Source organism: Vicugna pacos, chromosome 23 (assembly GCF_048564905.1).
Source record: "Vicugna pacos chromosome 23, VicPac4, whole genome shotgun sequence".
In the NCBI taxonomy this organism is placed as follows: domain Eukaryota; kingdom Metazoa; phylum Chordata; class Mammalia; order Artiodactyla; family Camelidae; genus Vicugna; species Vicugna pacos.
The window spans coordinates 19,841,176-19,864,588 of NC_133009.1; the positions used below are offsets into that span (position 1 = coordinate 19,841,176).

Below are 23,413 nucleotides of genomic sequence, written 5' to 3' on the forward strand. Positions count from 1 at the left end.
CCCCTTTCATGGGCAGCCTCGTAGAGGTTATGCTTCGAGTAAGAGGCCATGTCATACAAAGCGCGGGCGCCTGGCCTGGCACACCTCGGGAAGCAACCCCTGTGCAGGGAGGCCCACTGGAGTCTGGACAGCCTGTGTTGAGCCGAGGGCCTCCACCAGTCACCCCAGGATGTCAAGCTTGCTGTCTTGGAAGAGGCGCCCACACTAACTGTCCTCCTCTCACTCACAGTACACATCAAGCTCCTCTGGCGGGGAGAGCTCCTGTGAGGAAGGCAGAATGCGCAGGCCCACCCAGCTGAGACCCTTCCACACCAGGGCCGCGGGGGAATCAGACTTCTCGATCCCCCACCTGTCCAGTGACCCCGACTACTCCTCCAGCAGTGAGCAGTCCTGTGACACAGTCATCTACATTGGGCCGAACGGCACGGCCCTCTCTGACAAGGAGCTCACCGACAACGAGGGGCCCCCAGACTTTGTCCCTATCGTGCCGGCCCTGCAGAAGACCAGGGCCGACAGCCGGTCCACAGAGGCCGGAGAGGCCGCGGCCAGCAAGTCAGAAAGAGACTGCTTGAAGTGCAACACATTCGCCGAGCTGCAGGAGAGACTGGATTGCATCGACGGCAGCGAGGAGCCCAGCAAGTTCCCTTTTGAAGAGCTGCCCGCCCAGTTTGGGGAAGAGCAGGCAAGCAAGAGTCTCCCATTAAGCCAGGCAGCTGGGGCGGGCCTGCTCTGTGAGTCTGATAAAGAAGATGACGGGTCAGATGACCCACTGACCGACAGAGAAGGCGCTGACCCCCCGGCCTCCAAGGTGCAGAGGAATCATTCCCCCGTCCCTGCCGCACTGCTTACCAGCAGCCCCACCCCTGCTTCGCCCAGGAGCATCCCTGGCAGCAGCAGCCAGCACAGTTCTTCCCAGCTTGTGCAGAGCCCCAGCCTCCAAAGCAGCCGAGAAAGCCTGAACTCCTGTGGCTTTGTGGAAGGCAAGCCCAGGCCTATGGGCTCCCCGAGGCTGGGCATCGCCAGCCTGTCCAAGACCTCAGAGTACAAGCCAGCCAGCTCTCCTTCCCAGAGATGCAAAGTCTACACCCAGAAGGGTGTCCTGCCTTCTCCAGCCCCACTGCCAACCTTGAGCAAGGATTCTGGCATGGTCTCTACTGAGTCCCTGCTGCAGCCCGAGGTACGTACACCCCCAGTTGGAATGAGCCCCCAGGTTTTGAAGAAATCCATGTCTGCTGGGAGCAAAGGGTTCCCAGAAACCCCTGTCGATGATGAACATCAGGCAGCAACTTCTCCAGATTCCAAGAAGGAGATATTGAGCACCACGATGGTGACAGTGCAGCAGCCCCTGGAACTGAACGGTGAGGACGAACTGGTGTTCACCCTGGTGGAGGAGTTAACCATCAGCGGGGTCCTGGACAGCGGCCGCCCCACCAGCATCATCAGCTTCAACAGCGACTGCTCTGTGCAGGCCTTGGCCTCGGGCTCCCGGCCCGTCAGCATCATCGGCAGCATCAGTGAGGACCTGGAGTGCTACTCCAACGTGGCTCCAGTCTCTGAGGTCAGTATCACCCAATTCTTGCCCCTCCCGAAGCTGAACCTGGACGAGAAGGCCCGGGAGGCAGGAAGCAGGCGTTCCTCCATCAGCTCCTGGCTGAGCGAGATGAGCACAGGCAGTGACGGCGAGCAGCCCTGCCACAGTTTCATCGCTCAGACGTGTTTCGGGCATGGGGAGGCAATGGCAGACCCCCCAGCCTCGGAGTTTGTCAGCAGCATCCAGAACACTGGTGTGGTATGCCGAGAGAAGCCCAGGGCAGGCCCTGACAATTTGCTCATCTTGTCTGAAATGGGGGAAGACTCTTTCAACAAAGCAGCCCCCATCAAAGGCTGCAAGATTTCCACCCTGGGCAAGGCCATGGTCACCATCTCTAACACGGCCAGTCTGAGCAGCTACGAAGGGTACATCCCCATGAAGACCAACATTACAGTTTACCCCTGCATCGCCATGAGTCCCCGGAACATCCAAGAGCCTGAGGCGTCCATTGCTACTGTTAGCTCAGTCCCCAGAGCAGCCCAGTCCCAGGAGAGCAAGGAAACCGATGCAAAGAAAGAGATGAAATTTGAGGACCCCTGGCTGAAACGAGAAGAGGAGGTAAAAAAAGAGAATGCTTATCCCAGTGAAGAAGGGATTAGGTATGAGACTGCCACAGGCCCCCCAAAGCCTGAGGCCAGAGCAGAACAGGACAGGAAGGCCAGCCCAGGCGACAGGCTGAGCAGCAGCAGCGGTGAGGTATCTGCTTCTCCCGCAGCTGACAACTTCAGGAGGGTGGTGGATGGCTGTGAGATGGCCCTGCCCAGTGTGGCTGTCCAGAGCCCTGTGCATCTTAACAAAAGCCTGAAGTCAAGCAGCCTTCCCAGGGCTTTTCAGAAAGCCAGCAGGCAGGAGGAGCTGGACGGCCTCTTCTACCACTGCACTGCAGAGACCAACGGCATCAGCTTGGCTTCTGGCACCCAGCCCTCCAAGGCCACCCTGGAGAGGAAGGTGGCATCACCCAAGCACTGTGTCCTGGCTCGGCCCAAAGGGACTCCCCCACTGCCCCCAGTCCGAAAGTCCAGCTTGGACCAGAAGAACCGGGCCAGCCCCCAGCACAGCACCTGCAGCAGCAGCTCCAGCAGCCCCTTGAACCAACCTGCACCCTTCTTGGCTAGCTTCACGGATGAGCCAAGCAGCAAGATGAAGGATGCCAGTAGCAGCAGCAAGCTCTTCAGTGCCAAACTGGAGCAGCTGGCCAGCAGGACCAACTCACTCGGCAGGACAACGGTCAGCCACTACGAATGCCTCTCGCTGGAGAGGGCCGAGAGCCTGTCCTCCATGAGCTCCCGGCTGCACGCGGGCAAGGACAGCACCATGCCCCGCACCGGGAGGAGCCCAGGCCGCAGCGCCGGGGCCTCGCCCACCAACCCCGGCCCCACGCAGTCGGCGGGGGCCTCGCCCAAGGCCAGCCAGTCCAAGATCTCCGCCGTGAGCAAGCTGCTCCTGGCCAGCCCCAAGGCGCGCAACTTGTCCACCTCCACCACCAAGACCCTGAGCTTCTCCACGAAGTCCCTGCCGCAGGCGGTGGGCCAGAGCTCAGGCCCGCCCCCCGGCGGGAAGCACATGTCCTGGTCCACGCAGTCGCTGAGCCGGAGCAGGGGCTCGGGCCTGGCGTCCAAGCTGCCGCTGCGGGCGGTGAACGGGCGCATCTCGGAGCTGCTGCAGGGCAGTGCGGGCCCGCGGGGGCTGCCGGGGCGCGCGGGCCCCGAGGCGGAGGAGCGCGCGGCCCCCGCCGACGAGCGCCCGGGGCCCGGCGCCCCGCTGCCCTCGCCCTACAGCAAGATCACGCCGCCGCGCAGGCCCCACCGCTGCAGCAGCGGCCACGGCAGCGACAACAGCAGCGTGCTGAGCGGGGAGCTCCCGCCCGCCATGGGCAAGACGGCGCTCTTCTACCACAGCGGCGGCAGCAGCGGCTACGAGAGCATGATGCGCGACAGCGAGGCCACCGGCAGCGCGTCGTCCGCCCAGGACTCCATGAGCGAGAACAGCAGCTCCGTGGGCGGGCGCTGCCGCAGCCTCAAAGCCCCGAAGAAGCGCGCCAACTCAGGTAGGTGCGGGCCCCGGCCGCGGGCATCGGCGCCCCTGCTCCCCTGTTCCCACCACCCATCACCAGAGCCGTGGAGGGCTTCACTGTCAAAACCCAACGACGGGCATCATGACACCTTCAGGCTGTGAATGCCCGCCGGTCTTAGAGCCGGGAGAAGGCAGGGCGCTCCAGGGCACCAGGGGCACGGCTCCATGCTCACCAGCTGTGGGGGGGAAAGAAGCGGCCCCTTCCTCCATGGGTACCCACCCTGCCCCGACCTCGGGCCCAGAGACCTGGGTTCCTCTGCTCAAGGACCAAGAATACTGCTGCTTAGAACCACCTGAGAGATTAGGTCAGGGTAGCTACCTTGATGACCCAGAGATGCCCCCGACCCTGGCAGCCACTCTCTGGGAATGGGACAAGGCACACGTTATCTTACTGAAGTGCAGTTGGGGAAGCCCTTCCTATACACACACCCCTGCCTCAGACACACTTACAGTCACATGTGCACACTGGCCACAGTTCTGAAATATTCCACAGGTACACAGACACACACACCGTGGTGCAGAAATACATGCTTTTAGAGGAAGTCTTTGCCATTTCCAGGAATCTCCTATCAAAAGGCAAATAAATACTCCTGAGGAACTAATGTATAAAGCCTAGTGACCTATTAATTGGAGTTTGGGGGACAGGTGACAGTAATGATGGCCAAGGAGAAGAGGACTTAGGTCAGAGCTGATGTCCCAGGTAGCCACGGGGTTGGTGAGGTGAAAGGTCAGTAAGGAGACAGAGGGACAGAGAGAGAAGACAAAAAGGAACCAAGGCCAACTTAAGCTCCTTGAGAATTTTGCTGATTCATCTTTGCTCTTAAATGGATTTCAGAGAACTTGTCCTTACTCATTCTTTAGCACAGGATGCATTTTGTAATGAAGTGATCTCCCGCAGAGCCCCACATGCAGTTCTGCGCCTTGGTTGAACTGAGCGTTGCCTGGGGTTCCAGCCTGTCCTTAGTCACACTGTGGCCCTTCTATGAAACCCTAGTCTCTCCCAGAGCCCTCGGATAATATTGGTGCCACCAGCATATTTGGAATTAAAAGATGGGGTAAGACCCAGAAGTGAGGGCTCTTCTTTCCAGCAGCTGCTGCAGCCAGCGATTGCCCCACCTGTTTTTATCTCTCAACCACGGGGTTGCCTTTTTCTGTTTCCACACCTCAGGCAAGCACAGACTGTACACTGTTCCATTCCAAATGTAAAGACTGTGGTTAATGCACATCATAAACCATTTGTCTGCTTCAAATCAAAGAAACCAACCTCAAGGGACCATGCAGTCATGTTGTAATTCTAGACATCATGATGTAGGTCGCCCCAGCCACCCACCCCATCACAGATCATGAAACGTGATGAGGATGTTACCCTCCTGGCCTGTTCAGGAGCCATCATGCCTGTCGGGACCTTGATGTCTTTATTTCCCAGGCGATGTGTGCATCAGGCTGTGGTCCACTCTGACCGTGCTCCCCTTCAGGCCCTCAGCCCTGGGTCTCAGCAGCAGACCTGGGAGCAGAACTCCGTAGAAGACAAGTGGAGAGCAGAAAGCCATTTGGTGTAACATGACAGCTGCTGTGTCCTATTTGCAGGGTCAAGGGCATTAAAATATATTGATAGTAGTTACTAAAAATAACAAGAAAATTTATGTAAGCCAGAGTCTTTGCAGGGGAAAAAAATATCTGGCCTTCCCAGTACTTAGTTGATAAACCTTATTATTACATTCTACCCAGTGTTGGTCTTCAAAGTCCAGATTATTGTGTGACGTTTGCCATGTGCTCACGTGGGTTTGGGTGTTATAGAGTGCTTTCACGTACTCTAATTTTGTGTCTTGAATCTACCAATCCATTTTATTCTGCATCTTTGCTCTTTTTCTTGACTTGCATTTTTTGGTTTGGCCGTTACACTGAGCAAAGAGGAAGGAAACCTAAAATAATCACTTGGACTGCAGGCTCTGCACGTGTCCTTCCTTGGTGTGACCTTTTGTAAATGCTGTTCTCTGAGGGTCTCTTGTTAGGTTAGGCTGTTGGTGTAAAAGCAGAGCACTGGGCTAGGTGCCAGGGGTGGGATATAAGTGAGAGCGCCGAGGGCATTGGGCCTCTGTGAACAGCCACCCTAGAGTCCAGGTCCAGAATGGATACGGCAGTGGAGATATGCTCCTTCCAGGCTCGGTGACCTTGTCTTACTTTTTTATGATTATTATTAAGAGAAATGCTGGCTGTCAGATATGATCAGCATAAATCAAAAGCAACTTCTTTAAGAGAAGCCATAAACCTTCTCAAAGGAAATACCTAGCTCGATGGCTGGATTTTACTATCACTAGAGGTGTCTGGCACTGCAGAGGAGATAGACAATTATCTGTCAGCTGAGATTACTTTTGAATTTGGAAAACTTTAATGCTTTGGTTATTTCCTTAGTGAAAATGAGCTAGAAATATCTTCCCAGGGAGATAAGCTTGCACTCTTTGAGTGCTTTCTAGTGCACGTAACAGTGGAAACAGTCAAACATAGTGATGGTTCACTGTTGTGGTCCTGTGCCTGGAGATCCATGTTGGTGAAGAGTGCATGGAATTGGATTCTTCCTGTTGGCATAGTGCAGTGGGATGATTGAGCTAGAAAGCAGGAGACTTGGGGTCTTGGGCTGTGTGACCTTTAGGAAATAACTGTCCTCTCTGGGCTTCAGTTTTCTTACATAAAAGTAAAATAAGGGGGTTGGTAGAGAACCACCACGGTCTTTCTGATTCTCACATTGTATAAGATGATGCAAATAATGTAAAAAATATTGGAGGTAATGTGACTTCCTTTCCATAAGGTGATCCGTAGTCCATAGGATTTATTTTTAGTTGTTAAATTTTGATCGTGCCTCTTCTGTGCTGTCCGAGCTTGGTGATATGAAAGTTTCAATTATGACGGGAGAGGGGCAGGCAGCGTGGAAGACAAGGCTGCTCTGGGAAGTGTATAATCTCATTGGAGAGCAAGGACGAAGCACGTGGAACAGAGAACAGTGAACCAAGGCACGTTGCTAAGTGCTGAGAGATGTAGTGAGACTTTAGTGTAGGAAAGTATTTAGACAAAGAGGGTCCAGAGCAGTTGAAGAAGGCTACGGGGAAACACTGAGCCAGGCCTTGAAGGATGCTGGGGCAAAGCAGGTAGAGGGCATTGTAGGCTGAGGCAGTGATGGGAGCACAAGCTTGGGGCAGGGAGAGCATGGCTTAGGGACAACAGAGTGGGATTAACTCCACAAGGGGGCTATTCCTAATGGATGTCATGACAGGAAAGGTAAGCCCTGGTCAAATTATTCCTTGTACGTGTGGCAACTGTGGTAGGAATGATTGCAGTTGGCAGTGGGGAGTCATTATAGGTTCTTGGCTGAAAGTGTGATGAGGTGACAGAAGCTGTGGGTTGCTTTCTATTGATGGATTTTTATCCATTCCTCTGCTATTCCTTGCCAGCCCCCTGTGGCAGGTGACACAAACTTGTATGTGTAGGCATTAGCCATGAAGTAGTGATGGCAGCCAGCCCAGGTGGGGAGCAAATGTCCATCCTGTCCAGAGTAATTCCGTGTCTCAGAGGATGTCAATCAGTGATGGGCAGTTTAAGCCATGGTTGCATCAGCCTGGCCCCACCCAAGGCCCCGTCCTTACACTGAGAGCTCCTTCGTATCCCGTGTCTTGTGGGCTCTCCCTGACGTTGATCTTCCTTCTCAGGTTCCTGACACTTCACCCCACACCTGGTGTGTTACCCTCTTAACTTCTTTCTCTCTCTTTCCTTCCCTCCTGAGCTGGCTGGAGAAATCTGGAAATTAGATCAGCACCTTGGTCTGAATGAAGTTCTTTCCCACTGCAGCAGGCCCTGGGTGTGGACCCAGCATCCAAAAGGCCCAGGAGACAGGGCAGGTCTGCCCCAGGAGAAGCCAGCCAGGGAGCGTGTTGGTTCTGAGATGCACCCAGAGCTTGACCTGCCCCGACATGAGCTCCTGCATGGCTTGTTCTGCACTTGACTCAGCCTGTTGGGGCCCCAGCACTGGGCTGGGACAGGTTACTGGGAATCAGTTGGACACTGCTGACTGACTCACTGGTTGGCTGGCTGGCTGGCAGGGTGGTCTTACAAGTTAGCTGAGTTCTTTTCTGTGTACTTCTCATATCTCGCCCTGCCAGTGACCTGTGTTTTAAACACTGAGCCTGTCCTGTATTTTCTTTCCTACTCTAATCACCAAACACTTCCCTGCTCCGGGTGCTGAGTAAACATTGCTGACTGATGGGTTGCTGGGTTCAGTTAGCAGACCTGCTGCACCAAAATCTGTGACTAGTTACTCCTCCAAGGGCCTCAGAGCCCTTGGTTCACTCTGCCTTCCCACTGCTGTTCATTTGGTTCTCAGGTGCAATCCTCTTTTGTTTCAATGAATTCAGAAAACACAGTAGTCTCTGGTGTAATGAAAACGGGTAAGGCAAGCTGCCTGTTGGCCGATTTAAGATTTCTAGAGTGTTCCTAAGAGACTCCACCTAGAAATAGATGAGAAAGGGCTCCAAGTGAGATAATCTTTCTGACTATACGTTGGAAAAAAAATTGAAAAGTAATTGGCTCCCTACGACACCGAGGACCGCCCTTCGAGTAGAGAATGAGGGGGATTGGGGCTGAGAGTCACGTGTAAGGGGCCCAGGCTCTGCCCTGAGGAGAGCCCTGCAGCCCGGACCTCTCCCCATCTCATCTCCATCTTGGGAAGGGTACGCTTGTCAATTCAAGGTCTCCAGCAGCTGGAGCAGCCAGCATCATCATTCATCTGGAGGCAGAAGGCTGGCTCTTGTTGGTCAGTAAATTCACTCACCTTGATGTTTTCCCACCCACTCCTCATCTCTGATGTCTGCAGTACCTTGAGTCAGAATGGAGATGGGGGGTGATGGAGGAGAAGCTAATGACGGTAAGGTTCTCAGGGGCGGGAGTTGGGAAAGGGCATCAGCCTGTTCCCAATGCCTGTGTTTCCTGACATTTGACCTAAGAAACAGCATCTTTGGACTCAGTGTGGACACTTTCATCTGCACTCGATGATGTTAAAAATGGAAGGCCCAACATCAGACTTCTCACTGGGGCTGTCAGTGCTGCGGAGGAGAGAGTGAAGTAGGCTGTGACGGGTCAGGGGCCCCTCCTAACGCACGCAGCTGACGGCTACACCTGCAGCAGGGAGGGGAGAGAGTGGGCTCAGATTTTCATGCAGCAAAATTGTTGGCAGTTACCAGCTTAAGTGTTTCTTTACACACTTGGCTTCTCCATGTTCAGAGTGCTGGGCTGATGAGCAGGGAGTTAGGAGAGAGAGAATGAAGGAATCCTGACCTGCTGGCATCAGCGGGAAGCTGGTTCAGGACGTGGGATCCCGAACCAGACAGCTGTGTTCAACGGGGCCTCACACCACTGTTGCCCAAACTGGGGCACTTCCCCACTGCATGCCTACCTCAGACGCTGCCCTGACCTTCCAGTAGCCTGGAAGGAAGTGGTCATTGGCAGAGGCTGGGCTCAGCAGAAAGCTGGGAGCATCTGCTTGAGAGGTGGAGGTGGTGGACCATGCTGAAAATCCAAGAAATCATATTTCTGTGGGGAGTCAGACCAAGGCCCTGTGGTCAGCTCTCTCCCCGTGATGATGTGGTGTTTTGGCACCAGTTTCCTGTGCCCTTTCCAGCAATGTGAGGGCACCATCTCTCCCTCTGAAACTTCCTTTTCAGCATTAAACTCCTTCTCCTCTAGTCTGACCACAGTCCCCTGCCCTTGCCCTCAGCTTTCCTCATCACACCCTGAGTTAAGTCTCCCAGTGTATCTCTGGAGGAGAGGCAGAACCCACGTAATTAGGGGAGGAATGAAGAGGGAGAGTGGAGAGGAGGAATGAAGAGGGAGAGTGGAGAAGAGAAGGCATTGACTTCTCCGAGAGTCCTTCAGCACTACGGGGAGCGATGCTGTAAGGACCAGTGCTTCCAGCAGCATCAGCCCACTAGCTGATACAGGCCGTTTCCAGAAAATTACAGGGCTGTGCATCCTTCGTATTCTCAGGGCTGCCATGTCGTGACATGCTCTCCTGCACTCTCACTCAGATCTGACTTTGGATGAAGTCGCTATCTGTTCTGTTTAAAAGCAGAATTGGCCCAGACTCTAAGAGCAGCTAGCCAAGGCTTCCAGCAGACTCCACCTTCTTTCCTCAAACTCAGGAGTGACCACATACTAATTCTGAGTTAAATTAAGTCAGGCTTCCTTCAGCTTCAGGATAAACCTGTCGGGATGGTGTCACGTTTCCCAGCCACCCTCCTTCCAGGAGAAAGCAAGCTTCTGAGATGCCGTTCCTGGCAGAAGTTGCTTCAGGGCAGGTGTGCCTCAGGAGATGCAGCTCCAGGAAGCAACACCAGCACCCACAGACCCCAGCTTCCAGGGGACCAAGCCTGCAACCTCCCACTGGAGGAGGGGCCAGAACCAGAGGGGCAAGCATGGTCATCGCCCAAAGCAAGAGGCTAGTTCTGCTTCCAAGGTGGATGAAATATAAGTCCCCACCCTCAGAAGCCAGGCCAAGGCTTCACTCACTCACGCCCCCAGGCACCGGAAAAGGTGGTGCTTGGAGCAGTGGGGCCCCCGGCCATGCGGCCACACTATGGTAATTGCTTTTCATAATCCTCGAGAGACCTGCCTCTAGGGGCACAAATCTGCATGTTCTCTCTGTTGGGCTGCAGCCCGCAGGCCCGCAGGCCCGCAGGCCTTGTGGTTGCCCAGCCTCAAGACCAAAGAAAGATCCCAGAGACAACGACAGAGACCTCATTGTTTTATTGGACAGCGGATCCTACACAAAGCGTCAGAGTGTCCTGGGACGACACCCACCGCCTGTGGCAGACAGCAGGCGGGACGCGGCGGCAGCCCTCCCTGCTCAGGGGAGAAGGAGGCTGCCACCTACAGGAGGGATTGACGTCAGGAGGGCTCATCGCTTACCAGGGGCTGATGAAGCCCTAGAATGAAGAGGATGGGGCAGTCCGTGAGTGAAGCAGGTTGAGCAGGTGATCTAGAGAGAGCCAGAGAGCAGCCGTCTTGAGTGGCCTGACCATACATACGATCTCTGTGATTCCTGTGTGCTCTTCAACTCCCCAAAAAGATTACGAAGGAAAACAATCAAAAGGATATTCATGTTTAGTGAGCACCTACTATGTGCCAAGTTCTGTGGTGTTTAATGATAACCTATTCTTTGGAGGAAATCATTTATTACCTGATACTTTAATTTTTATTATTTTGGTGGAGAATGTGGGCAATGGATGTTTTTAGACAAGGGAATACTGAGACTTTGGGCAAGTTACTGAAGTCGTTTGTACCTTAGTTTCCTCTTCTGTGAGAATTAAATTGGGTACTAGGCTTGCCTGTGACAGAGCATCCCCATAACAACATAGAGATTAATTCCTCGTGGAAAAGTCTGTGTAGGGGATTTTTAGGGCAGTGAAAATACTCTGTGTGGTACCGTCATGGTGGATACATATCATGACACAGTTGTTCAAACCATAGGATGTAAACACCAAGAGGGAACTCTAATGTAAGCTACGGACTCGGTGTCCCTGTGGATAATGCCATGTCAGTGTAGGTTGTGACACATGCACCACTGTGATGGGGATGTTGATGGCAGGGGAGGTTCTCCGTGTGTGGGGACCTAGGGGACATGGGAATTCTCTGTGCCTTCCTCTCAATTCAGCTGTAATCCTAAATCTGCTCTAGAAAAATTAAGTCTTCAGGAAAAAAGTCTGCATAGGTGACCGTGTGAAAGTCTCCAGGGCGCCAGGAACCCAGGCTCCTCTTATTTTTCTGTTGTTTATGATCTTCATCTCATGGACTGGCCAGCAGGCCCATTTTCCATCCAGAACAAAGGAGAGAGGACGAGGCAGACAGACCTCCCCCTTTCAGGACACTTTCTAGCTGTTGCACAGGGCACTTCTGTTTCTGTCACACTGGTGGAGCTTAAGTCAGTTGTACCACACAGGTGCATCTGGGTGGCCGTGTGCCCTGCTCCAACTTGGGGTGTCTTGCTGAGGAAGAAGAGGAAAGCAGGCATTGGGGGGCAGCTAGGAGCCCTTGTCACAGCACATAAAACACATTAAGCGGGGCCTGACACGTGATCTGTGCTCATTCCAGTGTTGTTGCTGAAGCAAATAAACTCCTCTTACTACAATTCCAGACACTAAGATCTTTCTTCCCTACACAAACATCTCTAATTTCACTGTACCATGTACCTGTACAGAGGAGATGGCCAGTGTGGCTGTCAGTTGTAGACGGCGTGTCCTCCAGCCTGTGTGTTTTGGTGTGCCTGCGTGTGCATGTGTTTTAAGGTGGAAGCCAGAGGTGGCTGGAAGGGGGGGGGGGCTCCCCGAGCTGGTGGAGGTACCAGTGTAAGCGAGTGGACACTGAGGTGGTGGTGGAAGGGCCAAGCATTTCGAACACAGCTCTGTAGCAGTTCCCTGGGTGGCCTGCCACGGCCCCACCCTTCACATCAAAAAATATATTTAAAAGATAGAAATTCAAAAAGATTAACTTTGGGCTGAATTCCCCACCTAGGTTCTCAGAGACGGAGGCTCATCCCGGCACTGTCCCTTGACACCCCCTCCCCGGTGAGAAAACCACCCAACAGCGGGGGGATCCGCTGGGTGGACGGCCCCTTGCGCAGCACCCAGAGGGGCCTTGGGGAACCTTTTGAGATTAAAGTCTATGAAATCGACGATGTGGAGCGGCTGCAGCGGCGACGAGGGGGCAACAGCAAGGTGAGCGGGCCCCTCCCCACGCAAGCGGTGGTGGCATTTCCCCAGCAGGTCCCCTGGGCTGTGCCCGAGAGGAGGGCCAGGCCCACGGAGACTCCCAGCGTCTTCTGCTGTGGGTGGGAGACAAGGGCTCTGGCAAATGGGCCTGTGCACCTGGCTCTGGAGAGCGGCTGGGGGAGCTGGTGCTTTTCCACGCTTTCCTGGCTCCAGCTTGGACCACTGGCTGCCTTCTAAATTTGAGAAATGCCTGGGATAGTCCCTCCCTGCACATGCGCTGCCTGAGCTGCTCCCCCAGGTCCCTCCCAAACTTCCCAGGACTGGCTCCTTTTGCATGACTATAAGCACAAGCATTCCTTTCCAGAAAAGGTTGCCTGGGCTAGATTAGAGCTAAAGGTCCTTTCCCCTGCCCCACTCCACCCCCATCTCCTCCCATCTGTGTACTAGGAGGTCATGTGCTTCAATGCGAAACTGAAAATCCTGGAGCATCGCCAGCAGAGAATCGCGGAGGTCCGAGCCAAGTACGAGTGGCTGATGAAGGAGCTGGAGACGACGAAACAGTATCTGATGCTGGATCCCAACAAGTGGCTCAGTGAATGTAAGGCCTGTCTCTGTGACTCCCTGGTTCACCAGCTACACAGGCCTGGCTCGTCACCCAGCCTGGGAGGGACACAGATGCGATCTGACCCCAAGGCCGTCTGATGCCCCTCAGCTGGAGACCCAGCACTGAGGCAGTCCCCCTCTCCTGGGCCGATGGGGGGGCGAGGGCAGCAGCAGGTCAGGGAGTATTGCTCTTGCAAGATTATTTCTAATGTGTCTCAGTCGAAAGCACCTGAAAATGAGATCCGCCCACCCCCCTCCACCCCCTGCATGTGGCAGAGGATCGCCCAGACATGAAGGCTATATTACAAACCTGCTCCCAGGCCACAAAATCACATTGCATATCTAGCCTGAAATAGACAAGAATTTATAGCACTCTCAATAGGGTAGAATGTGCAATCCTAGAAAAGCCTCACAAAGGACCCAGAAAGCAAGGAAAACATTTTTTGAGTGAAAAGAATAACATTCACAGTGTTATTTCCGCTTAATAGAAAGCCCAGGATGACAGTAGCCGTCTAATGACAATTCAGAACAATTTTGCTCTCTTTGAAAGATGGATTCAATTGTCTCTTATTTATTTGTTCCTAACCATTCCATTTGCCACAAAATGAATCTCAAATCTGGTCCCAGCTATTTCATTGATATGGAGCCCCATGCTAGATGATTTAGTCTCTGGAATAAAATGCACTACTTCCACTAAAATTCCTATCCCTCCCCTTCCTGTCCAGCACCCACCAGCTCTTCCCTCCAGCCCTTCAGCCTCCTGGTGCCTCCCTCTCTTCATGACTGTTCCCTGAATGTCACAGCACCCTCTCCAGTGTCCCTGTGAGGGGAACATGACAGGCAGATTCTGGAGGCTTAGGTTTAAGAAATACTGGGTGAAATGATCCTAGGTGAAGAAGGAAGGACAGAATTTATGGGCCTCCCAGCTAGGCCCTGCCACTTTCACAGTATGTCTTCAAGCCGTTTCCTTTCCATAATGATGAGGTCATAACATCTCCCCTGAGTGCCACGTGGGCTCTTGTGAGGATCAACTAAATGAACAGGAGGACAGGGCACTGGGACCAGTCTATGATGCATCCTACCATGTTGAGTTGTACCATATGTGGTGATGACCACAGTCATGCAGACCTGCTTTAGATGCTAGCTGTGAATCCTTGGCTAAGACGCTTAACCTCTCTGAGCCTTGATTTCCTTAACTGTCAAATGGGACACAACAGTGCCTACTTCACAGGGTTGCTGTGAGAGTGAACAAGTTACTGTCCATCATCAAGTGCTGGTTACATGGCCTGCCCACGATGAAGGCACAGCATCCGTAGTAACCAGTGTTAGTTGTCCCAGAGTTAAACTAAATAATTGTCCTCAACAGACAGTCCTCAGCACCTACTTGCACAATGCACCGAGCTGTTCCCTTGCTAGGAATCTGGACAGACCCCTGAACTGCTCCCCAGGGCATTCCCAGACTCTAGTGGGACAGACAAGCCACGAACAAGGACATTAGCTGAAGTCTGGTCACGGCATAAGCGTGGAGCTTGACGCTGTCTCTCCCACCTGAGCACACTGTTTTCCTTCATCCATGGATCCTCAGGCACTTCAGGATCCCAGGGGTGCCCATCCATCAGTTCCCCTTCCTTTTTGCTGCTTTCATTAACATTTTAATTTTTGAGAGCTGTTTGTGCTTAAGGCAGGCTTAAAAAATTGTTTTCATCTTGCAAAGTCACATTTTTCCAAGAAGGGGAGCAGCTTAAATATCAGTATCTATGTAGATGCTTCCAGGAAACAACCACTTCCTTCTTACCTCTGTATATGTCAGGAATCAGGTTTTTGGGTTTTTTTTTTTTTTTTTTTGATGCTAAGAGGATGAACAGAAGGCTTCATGAAGGAGAAACACAGACTGGTTCTTCAAAATGAACTGAAACCTAGAATGACCTAAAAAAAAAAATCAGTGAGGCTGTATGCTGACTATTCCCTCCGTGTGGGTAATAAGCAGGCAGGGTGTTGGCATCAAAATACATGTGCTGGGTTCCATTTGCTTTTTCATTTATTAATTCTGATGTATTTTCAAGATGATCCTGATGTGGTTATGGTATGTTGAGCTTTTGTGGGGTTTTTTTGTTTGTTTTTTAAATATTAGACCAATATCCAGCAGCCTTAGCCTCATCCCCAGCCCCAGTCCTTGCTGACTGTGTAACCCTGAGCAGGACACCTCACTTCTCTGCAGCTCAATTAACTCCACTATGAAAGAAATCAGCCTTGATTTCAGCCCCTGGTGTTCCTGTAGCTCATTACAGTTCTCAAACCATTCATCATCTTTTTGTTTTACTCTTCGTGGCTACTCTAGTTAGGAAAATAAGCAGACTTGCGGTTATGATGCTCCTATCACTTTTAAGGACCCTGTGCCAGCAGATGTTAGGCCTGGCCGACCTGGAGGTCAAGTGCAAGTCTCCTGCCTTGGATTCCAGGGCCGCCCCCACCACCCTGGCTGCTGTCTACTCCTGTCCTCCTGCAGCAGTTCTGGAGCAGGGGCCAGGCAGCCATACCTCTGCCCAGGTACCCCTGGACCCATTAGGAGCTGAAGGCCAGGAGGGGATGGCCCCAGATAACAGCTCTAGAGGAACTGAAGGAAAGATACTTTACTCTGCGCAGGCCTAAACATTAGGGATGGAATCTGGGTTCTAAATCTCAGCTTATCTTCCGAGCAAAGAATCATAATCACATGCATTCCACAACATAGGTTTCATCATCATCTTGTTTCCCAAACAACCATGAGTATGTGAAATTGTGCTAGGAAGGGCCAAGAGATAGGGTCAAGTTTCTCCAGCTGCTTAGAGAGGCAGCTACCTACAGCTGTGTGAAGGACTAACTGGAGAATGTACTTCCTATAAGTAGGCAGAGGTAGAAACATCACTCAGGTGAGACCCCCAAAAGGAGGGATGTTCTCCATGCCTCAGGTTGAAGATTTATTTATTTTGTAGTTAATGAAGAAGAATGGTGCTGGTAGAGTCTCAAATCGTGAGATGGAGATGGTGGAGGTGGGAGAGCTGGAATTTCACTCTGGCCCTCAGTATAGTCTCAATCAAATGTCAGGGATCTAAAGTTACTAGAACGAAGGGCCCTAGTATAATCGCAAGTATTAAACAGTGTTCTGTTGTTGACCTGAGAGAGGCAGAGGGTCGGGCAGGAGGGCGCAGAAGTCTTGCCTCGGCCCTTCCAACCCAGTGCAGGGGCCGGCGCAGGTGCAGCGGCCGGCCGGCCCGCCGGGCTGAGCCCATCCTTCCGCGCTGGCCCCACGTCTCCAGCAGGCTTCTCCTTCTTTGCAGTTGACCTGGAGCAGGTCCTGGAGCTGGATTCCCTGGAGTACCTGGAAGCGCTGGAGTGCGTGACGGAGCGCCTGGAGAGCCGCGTCAACTTCTGCAAGGCGCACCTCATGATGATCACCTGTTTTGACATCACCTCCAGGCGCCGCTGAAGGGAGCTGCCGCCGCCGGCCCGGCCCGGCCCGGCCCTCACTCCGGGATCCGATCCACAGCCGGCAGCACTCGGCGGGCCCTCGGTGCCGGCGGCGTGCAGAGACACGGAACGAGGACGAAGGTCGGTGGCAAGTCTGGAGGGAGCGTGGAGCGGAAGGCGATTTTTCTTTTGTTCTCCGTAGGCAAGGTGCAGACACCAAACACGCGGGAGAGGAGACAATGATGGGAAGCCCAAGGGACGTGGAAGCCCGTTGAGACTGAAAAAGCACTTTGAGGAACTTTAAAGAACTTGTTTGTACATAAGAACTGCCGGCAAAAGAGACCTCACACTTCTCCTGGTTTGTGAGAAAGGGCGAGGGTGGATGTGGGATTGCTGTGGAAAGCGTAAACAAAACAACAACAAATTACCCCGAATGACTGATTAAGTGCCTTGCAAATCTTTATTATTATCCAAACATTTATGTTCATATGTTCTGGTGTACAGATGGTGCTAGTCAAGATGAAAACAGCAACAAAACAAACACGAAAGAAAAGCAAACACATTTTTGCAATGTATTTACAGCTCGTTTTCTCTTGGTGTTTTACCCTATTTCTGACTTGCTGTTTCTAAGTAAGTTGTGTTTGTAGAGCTATTTCCTAATCAGTATTGCATATGAATCAATGTTACCTGTCTGTTTTGGTTCTGCTGGGAAGGCCACTCAAACAGAAGATGGAGACTTCAGGCACCAGCCAGTGTGTTTCCAAAGAAGACTGGAACAGCAGGTGATGCTCGACGCCACCTCCCATGAGCGGCAGGGTCAGCGGGCAGACCTGGGGTCGATCACAGAGCAGGTGTACGTGAGCTTGAGAGACTGGAACGGAGAGAGGGGTGCGTCTTTAAGGTGAAAGGAGCCTTTAGGATCGGGCCCTGCTTACCCTTTGGATGGGATGTTTGTTCTGAATAGTTTCCCCTCCAAGTCCTGACGGACATATACTAGTTCCTTACCCACAAATCCAAGGTTTTTCATGGCCCTGACAACATTTTTCATCTTTGTTTTTATTCCAAAGACTCTGGAGTGAGAGCTTGAACCAATTCAACAGAGCCATATTTTTTTTCTTCTCTAGTTTTGCGAATTTATTAGCGCAGAAGATGTTTCCCAGTTTGGAGACCTTCTCGGGCTTGTAGATGCTCAGAGATCCCAACAGTATTACCATAGAACAAGGAAGGAGAGGGAGGGTGGCACAACTTTTTGTTTTCCGGAGTGCAGCTTAAATACAAGAAGTCCCAGCTCTCTTGTGCACCAAAGCCTCCATCCCAAGAAAGGACCAGGCGTGGCCCCTCAACCTTGGCACCTGAAGACAGAGAAAGGTTTCCTGTTGTACACCACACATGCAGGGCACACAGTGTCATGCATATGGATGTACAGGGCTTGACTCCAGGAACTTTGGAGCTCATTGTCAAACTGAGTTGTTCATCCCTGCCACAGTTCCCTTAGGGATTATTATCCCCGCTTGAGTGATGGAAACCCAAGGCACAGAATGGTCAAAGCATTGTCTGATAACAGCTGTGGATCAGCTGGGTGTTTGCTTACCTTCCAGGTCAAGGCCCTCTCCCAGGCCCCTGCAGCCTGCCGATTGATGGAGGTGCCCAGGGTTTTCTAGAGCACTGTTCTTTTTGCCCTCAAATGCAGAATACCTATGTGAGCCAACTTGCAGGTGAGGCAGTCCCGGCTAACCAGCTGCTTCCTGGGGAAAAAGAACCTTTGCATTTCTTTGTCAATGTTACACAGCTGGAGAAGCTCAGCTGAACTCAGTGGGTACCAAAGTCTTGTGCTTCCTAGTACCAGCCCTCTACTGGTCAGAACAGGGCAGAGACAGCCCTGAGCATTAGCATTAGCCCCATAGACTGGAAACCAGCTCCATGGATGACAAGTCTGGCTTTGTGTCCCGTTAGAGCTCTCTCTCCTCTGCAGACGTGCACACAGAAGCTTTGCTCCCATCTGATAGCTCAAACGGGCGAAAATATGGTGAAAGGTTACTCCAGAATGGATCATTTCCTCCTCTAGTTAACAAGTGTGTCTGCCACGTGGGGAGAAAGAGCTCCCTCATCCTAACCCCATTCTCAAGGGCAGCCCCCTGGCTCTGGGCACACCTCTGTCTCAGCACTTGTGTGGATGGGCTTGCTCAACAGCAGCATAAAGGAGGCTTCTGGACCTCAAGGGATGCTAACCTGTTGAGTTCGTTTGGGTTTTCCATTTGGCATCCCTTTGGTTGCTGGTTTGAAATATACCACTTCATGAAAAACCGTTAATGTGGGGATTGTCAAAGGTGAGTAGCCCAGTCTTTGTTGGAAACACATGCATCTGATGAGTAATCTGTGTCCTTTGCGTTTATCTTGCCCACGTCTCCGCACAGGTTGACTCGCTGTGCTGCTTTCCTTAGAAGGCCCGCGGTGGGGTTCTCATGCCTTTCCCGGAGCGAGACTAAGTGGAAACATCTCCAGGGATTTAAAATCTTGATCCGTGAATCTTTCCTATAGGAGTGGCCTTTGGCTTGCCTCCTGCCTAAACCTGCTTTATATGTTTGTAGCAACTTCATGAGATAACAAAAGGGTTGAATGAAATCAAGAGCTATCTTACCAAGTCAGATTGGCCTCCCCAGATGCCACACCATGCAGCATCTCTCAGGGTGCTATCGGCCGTGGTTTAGGGAGACAACCCTGCATGGAGGTTGTCCATTCTGGCTGTTTATTTTCTTTCCTTTACTTGTCTTTTCTAACCTAAGTAAGCTGAAAACATCTTAACATACCAAGTATTGATAAACCATGTGAAGAAGTTGTGAATTCTATGCTATGATGTGCTTGTTCCCGGTTCTACCTATGAGTTGACTATACAGCTGGTCAGCTATTCTGAATTAGTGCCAACAACTGAAGAACCCCTCATTCAATGACGAGATGTGTGGTTGGTCCAGGTCTCCTCCTGGTTTTGGTGACAGATAACCTAGGAGGCAAAAGGAATGTCAAAGAATGCATTATTCCATTTCATTATCCACAAATGAAAGGACCAGAAAAATGTTTATTTGAGATTAACACTTAGGCACAGAAACCTTAATTCTTTGTCTGAAATCTGCCCCACTCTCTACATAGTCTAGTCTGAGATGGAAGCATCAGCAGCAGAACAAAGCTCAGAGCCCAGAAGGGGAAACAGTGATACTGTCTCCAGGAGTGAATCCGTATTGCATTTCATGGTGGTGTTTCATGTTGCAACAGAGTGAGAGTTTGCTTTATCCTGGGCTTTCAAGCCCACCTGAGAGCTGCAACCTTTGATCCCCTTGTCCTTGAATTCCCCTCTCCATTACAGGGAAGCTGTCTCTAACTTTCATCTCTTCCAGATTTGAAATCAGAACACCCTGTCTGTTGTTTTAGCTCCAGTTGCTATTCTGAATGTGGGGAAACTTGAGAAGCAAATGCAGTGGTCGTTCTTATGTTGACACAGGTGGGGTTCATACAAGGGATCCCGAGCTGGGGAGGGGAGAGAAACTGGGATAAAATGCCATGCAGTCCAGAATGGGGAGATTGGCAGGTAGGAATCTGGCCGTTTGTCATAAATTAGTCTTAAGCTTGAAGTCTGTGTTCCTGGAAGGTGGCAGTGACTTCATTGCAGCCACAAAAACCATCCACGGTGGTGATGCAAAAAGTCTGACACACACACATACGCATCTTGTGCTGGTTCTCGGATTTCTGGATTTCTATTCATGTTGAGCAAGAGCCCTTTTCTGTGCTTCAGATTCTGGTGCCGATCATGAATTTTGGTTAATCCGTCAGACTTTATCACAGGTGTTACTATTTGAAAGCAGTTGTCTGATCTGGGTTTCCTGGCATAGAGGCAGGGCTTGCAAGAGCCCAGGCGTTTGTTAGCCTGGTTCTGCACACAGCTGCCTGTCATTGACCACTATTGCTCTGTAAGCAGGACTCCCAGTAAGTAATGATGTTGTGAATGTTTTTAAGTTCCCTGTTCCAAAAAGGGTTTAGGCTATAAAAGAAATTACTAAAGATGAATTAATTTCAAAATTGAAACCAGAAGAATTCATGAATTTACTCATTGTTCTTTCCTGCTAGAATATTAGCCCCACTCTGAGCACGTACTAAAAGATTTCCTCACTTTTAAGGGCAATGTATTTTAAACCCTGAAACCATGCCAGTGAGAAACACATTGAAAGCCCTGTTCTCGAGGACTTGATGCTGAATAAGCCATCCATTGGTACTGGCTGTGGGGCCTGCCTGCCGCCACCCGGGCAGTGTGGCCCATCTTCCCCACAGGGGACTCTCTTCAACACTGCCACACTGAGACTCGACTGCCCAAGTCAAGACAGGCCAGCCAAGCCTGCTTTTCTCTGTGCCAAAGGAAACAAAACTGACACTCAGTTCCACTGACACTGCCAGCAAATGGTCTAACAGTTTAGGGGAGGAATGGGGAGGGCAGGTGGTGGAATATAGTGTTCCTTTGGGTTATAATCTCTCTCCTCCTCCAGCAAAGATCTGTCAACATTTGTGGGTAAAACTCACAAACTGTGCAACTTAGCAATCCTGACAAAATACATATTTATTACAAACTGTTCATCATTTCCAGATAAAAGCAGAATTCCAGTCCAGGAGAAGCTCATCTTCTCAGACAAAAAAAAAAAATCTTTACAAAGTTTCAGAAGCTGCTTATCCATCCCTAAACAAACACATTCTGCTTTTGGGTGGCCCTGCTCAGAACTGGAGACCATGGCATAATATTGGACATATAGTGGTGCTTGAAATGGTACCAAGCTTTTAGTGCATATGATTAATTTCCTCTAAATGCAATTCCCAATGCCCACATATGTAGGGTGAGCGCTGAAGCCCTGGCACTCACACATCTGTTTTATGTAGATGTAGAAATTACCTTCAAAACTAAAGAGGCTCACTGCCTCATTCGCCAGACTGCTCACCACATCCCACAGCATCATACTCAGTTTATGAAGAGGCTATCATTTATTTGTAAACTCAGGATGTTTTGTAGTGTCGCTTGTGTTTTATAATTTATTAATACATCATGGTTGGAAATGCTATCCAAGTGCTATATGCATCGAAGTGTAAGTTTGGTGGATCTGTGGTGGTTTTTTCTTCTCACTCTAGCAAGTTCTGTTAACAGAGACACAGGCAGGGGTTAGGGGAGAAGTGAATCAGGAGAACAAGGATTAGAGTCCAGTCCTCAAAGTACAGGGCTTAGTTCAAAATCGAATTTGTTTCTATAGTAAGTAAGTAGCTGACGGGGAAAAGATCCTTCCCTTTTGAACTGGATGATAACAGGCTTGGAAATCAGCCTCCACGGGCCTAAGTGAAGGAGGATCTGGCCTCTTCCTGCTGGTTGAACACTAAGTTTTTGAGAAGTACAGACAGTATTAAGTTCCTAAATTTTCTAAGACACCCCACCCCCTGCCCTGGTGTTACTGAAGGGGGTTTAGAAAAGCAACTGGAGTTCCTTACCTTGGATATAGATAGTACCTGTTTTTTTTCTGGAGAAACCAAAGCACTTTAATGAGTCTTACAACCCGTAATACTTAAGGCATATTGTCCCCTCACTAGATCTCTGAGAGGCAGGGAGGGGCTGGGGGCAGTAGTCTCATTTGAGAGGCAGCTAAACCTAGGAGAGAAAGCCTTGAGCTCGGAGTAAGGAGACCGGGCTCCAGGCCCACTTTCCTCGCTCACTATGCAACCTTGGGCAAGTCGCTTCACTTTGCTGGGCCTCAGGCTCCCCACTGGGAGACTGGGGAGTCATAATAGCTGCCCTTCCGGGACAGTGTAAAGAGAAAGTGGTATAGTTGATGGAAAGTGCTTTGAAGGAATGAAAGCTCTGTGCAGGAGCTGGGGATAATCATTTTCGATGAAGAACCTGAGTCAACAGCCAGCGATTGGCCCAAGTTCCCAGAGCAGTTTTATAGCAGAACCGGGGCTTGAGTCTGGCATCCCAGACTGTTCCCATGAGGTGCTGTCGCACCAGGTATGTGGATACGTGGACACACACCACACATACGTACTGATGTGTGTGCATGGGGTGTATACGGATGCATGTGTACAGAAGGTATGTGACATGGTGGAACAGCACAGGACAAAAACCCTGAGTTCTGACCCCAGTTTTGATAAGAGTCCTATGGCCTTGGAGATATTATCCAACTTCTCTGGAACACGGTTTTCTAGTCTGTAAAATGAGGACAGTATGCTAAATGATCTTTGTGGTTCTTTCAGCGCTAGTCATGTATGTATGTATATATAAATATGCTAATCTGTAGAAATGGCCGATTTGAAAATTGGAGGCAAGGCCTGCCCAAGTGCATTTCTTGTGTCAGAAACAGCAGATTCACAAATAAGTTCATAAAAATCTCATTTTAAATTCAATGGTGGTATTTGATGTCACTGTTTAAAATTCACCATTTGGATAAAAGATTGGTGCCGTTTTCAAAATTAAGTTCTTAGCTTACAAGTGTTTGCTGTTATAAATTTTTCTTAAATTCATTTGTTAAAGTCAAGAAGTCAACTATTCTGTACTTGGGTAGGTCCCGACAACCTGTTTACAAACAGGCCGGCTTTTGTGTGTGGGCCTTCACATAGCAATATAAGAAAGTTAGCTGTTGGCTTTATCATGATACATGTGAGCAGGCTACCTGGAGAACAGTGTGGAAAAGAAAGTTATAGTTCTCAAAAACTGGTGACATGAATTCATTGAGCTATGTGCCATTTCCAGTGTGAAGACATTGTTTGCTGGCTACGATCTCTGACTTTTTGTGGCATATGAGGTGTAAAACGTTGTCAAAAAAGAATCTGGTGTTTAAAAAGAATCAAACTATGGTGGCATTAAATGTTCACTTTTCTCCTACTCAGAGTCATGAATTTCTCTATTTGGTTTATCCTGAACGGAGGGGGAGAC

The 23,413-nt window shown here is 50.8% G+C and overlaps 1 protein-coding gene across 5 annotated transcripts in view; it reads left to right on the plus strand.

Annotated features, from left to right (window-relative positions):
- KIF26B (kinesin family member 26B) overlaps positions 1-23,362 on the plus strand; it is a 419,829-nt gene extending 396,467 nt beyond the window's left edge. For all 5 annotated transcript variants that reach the window (XM_072948623.1, XM_072948625.1, XM_072948626.1 and 2 more), the window contains 4 exons: positions 230-3,638; positions 12,218-12,420; positions 12,862-13,012; positions 16,335-23,362. In XM_072948623.1, the coding sequence (XP_072804724.1) occupies positions 230-3,638; positions 12,218-12,420; positions 12,862-13,012; positions 16,335-16,483 (3,912 nt within the window). In that variant the 3' untranslated portion in view covers positions 16,484-23,362. The remainder of the gene's footprint in view (positions 1-229; positions 3,639-12,217; positions 12,421-12,861; positions 13,013-16,334) is intronic.
- Positions 23,363-23,413: the final 51 nt, after the last annotated feature.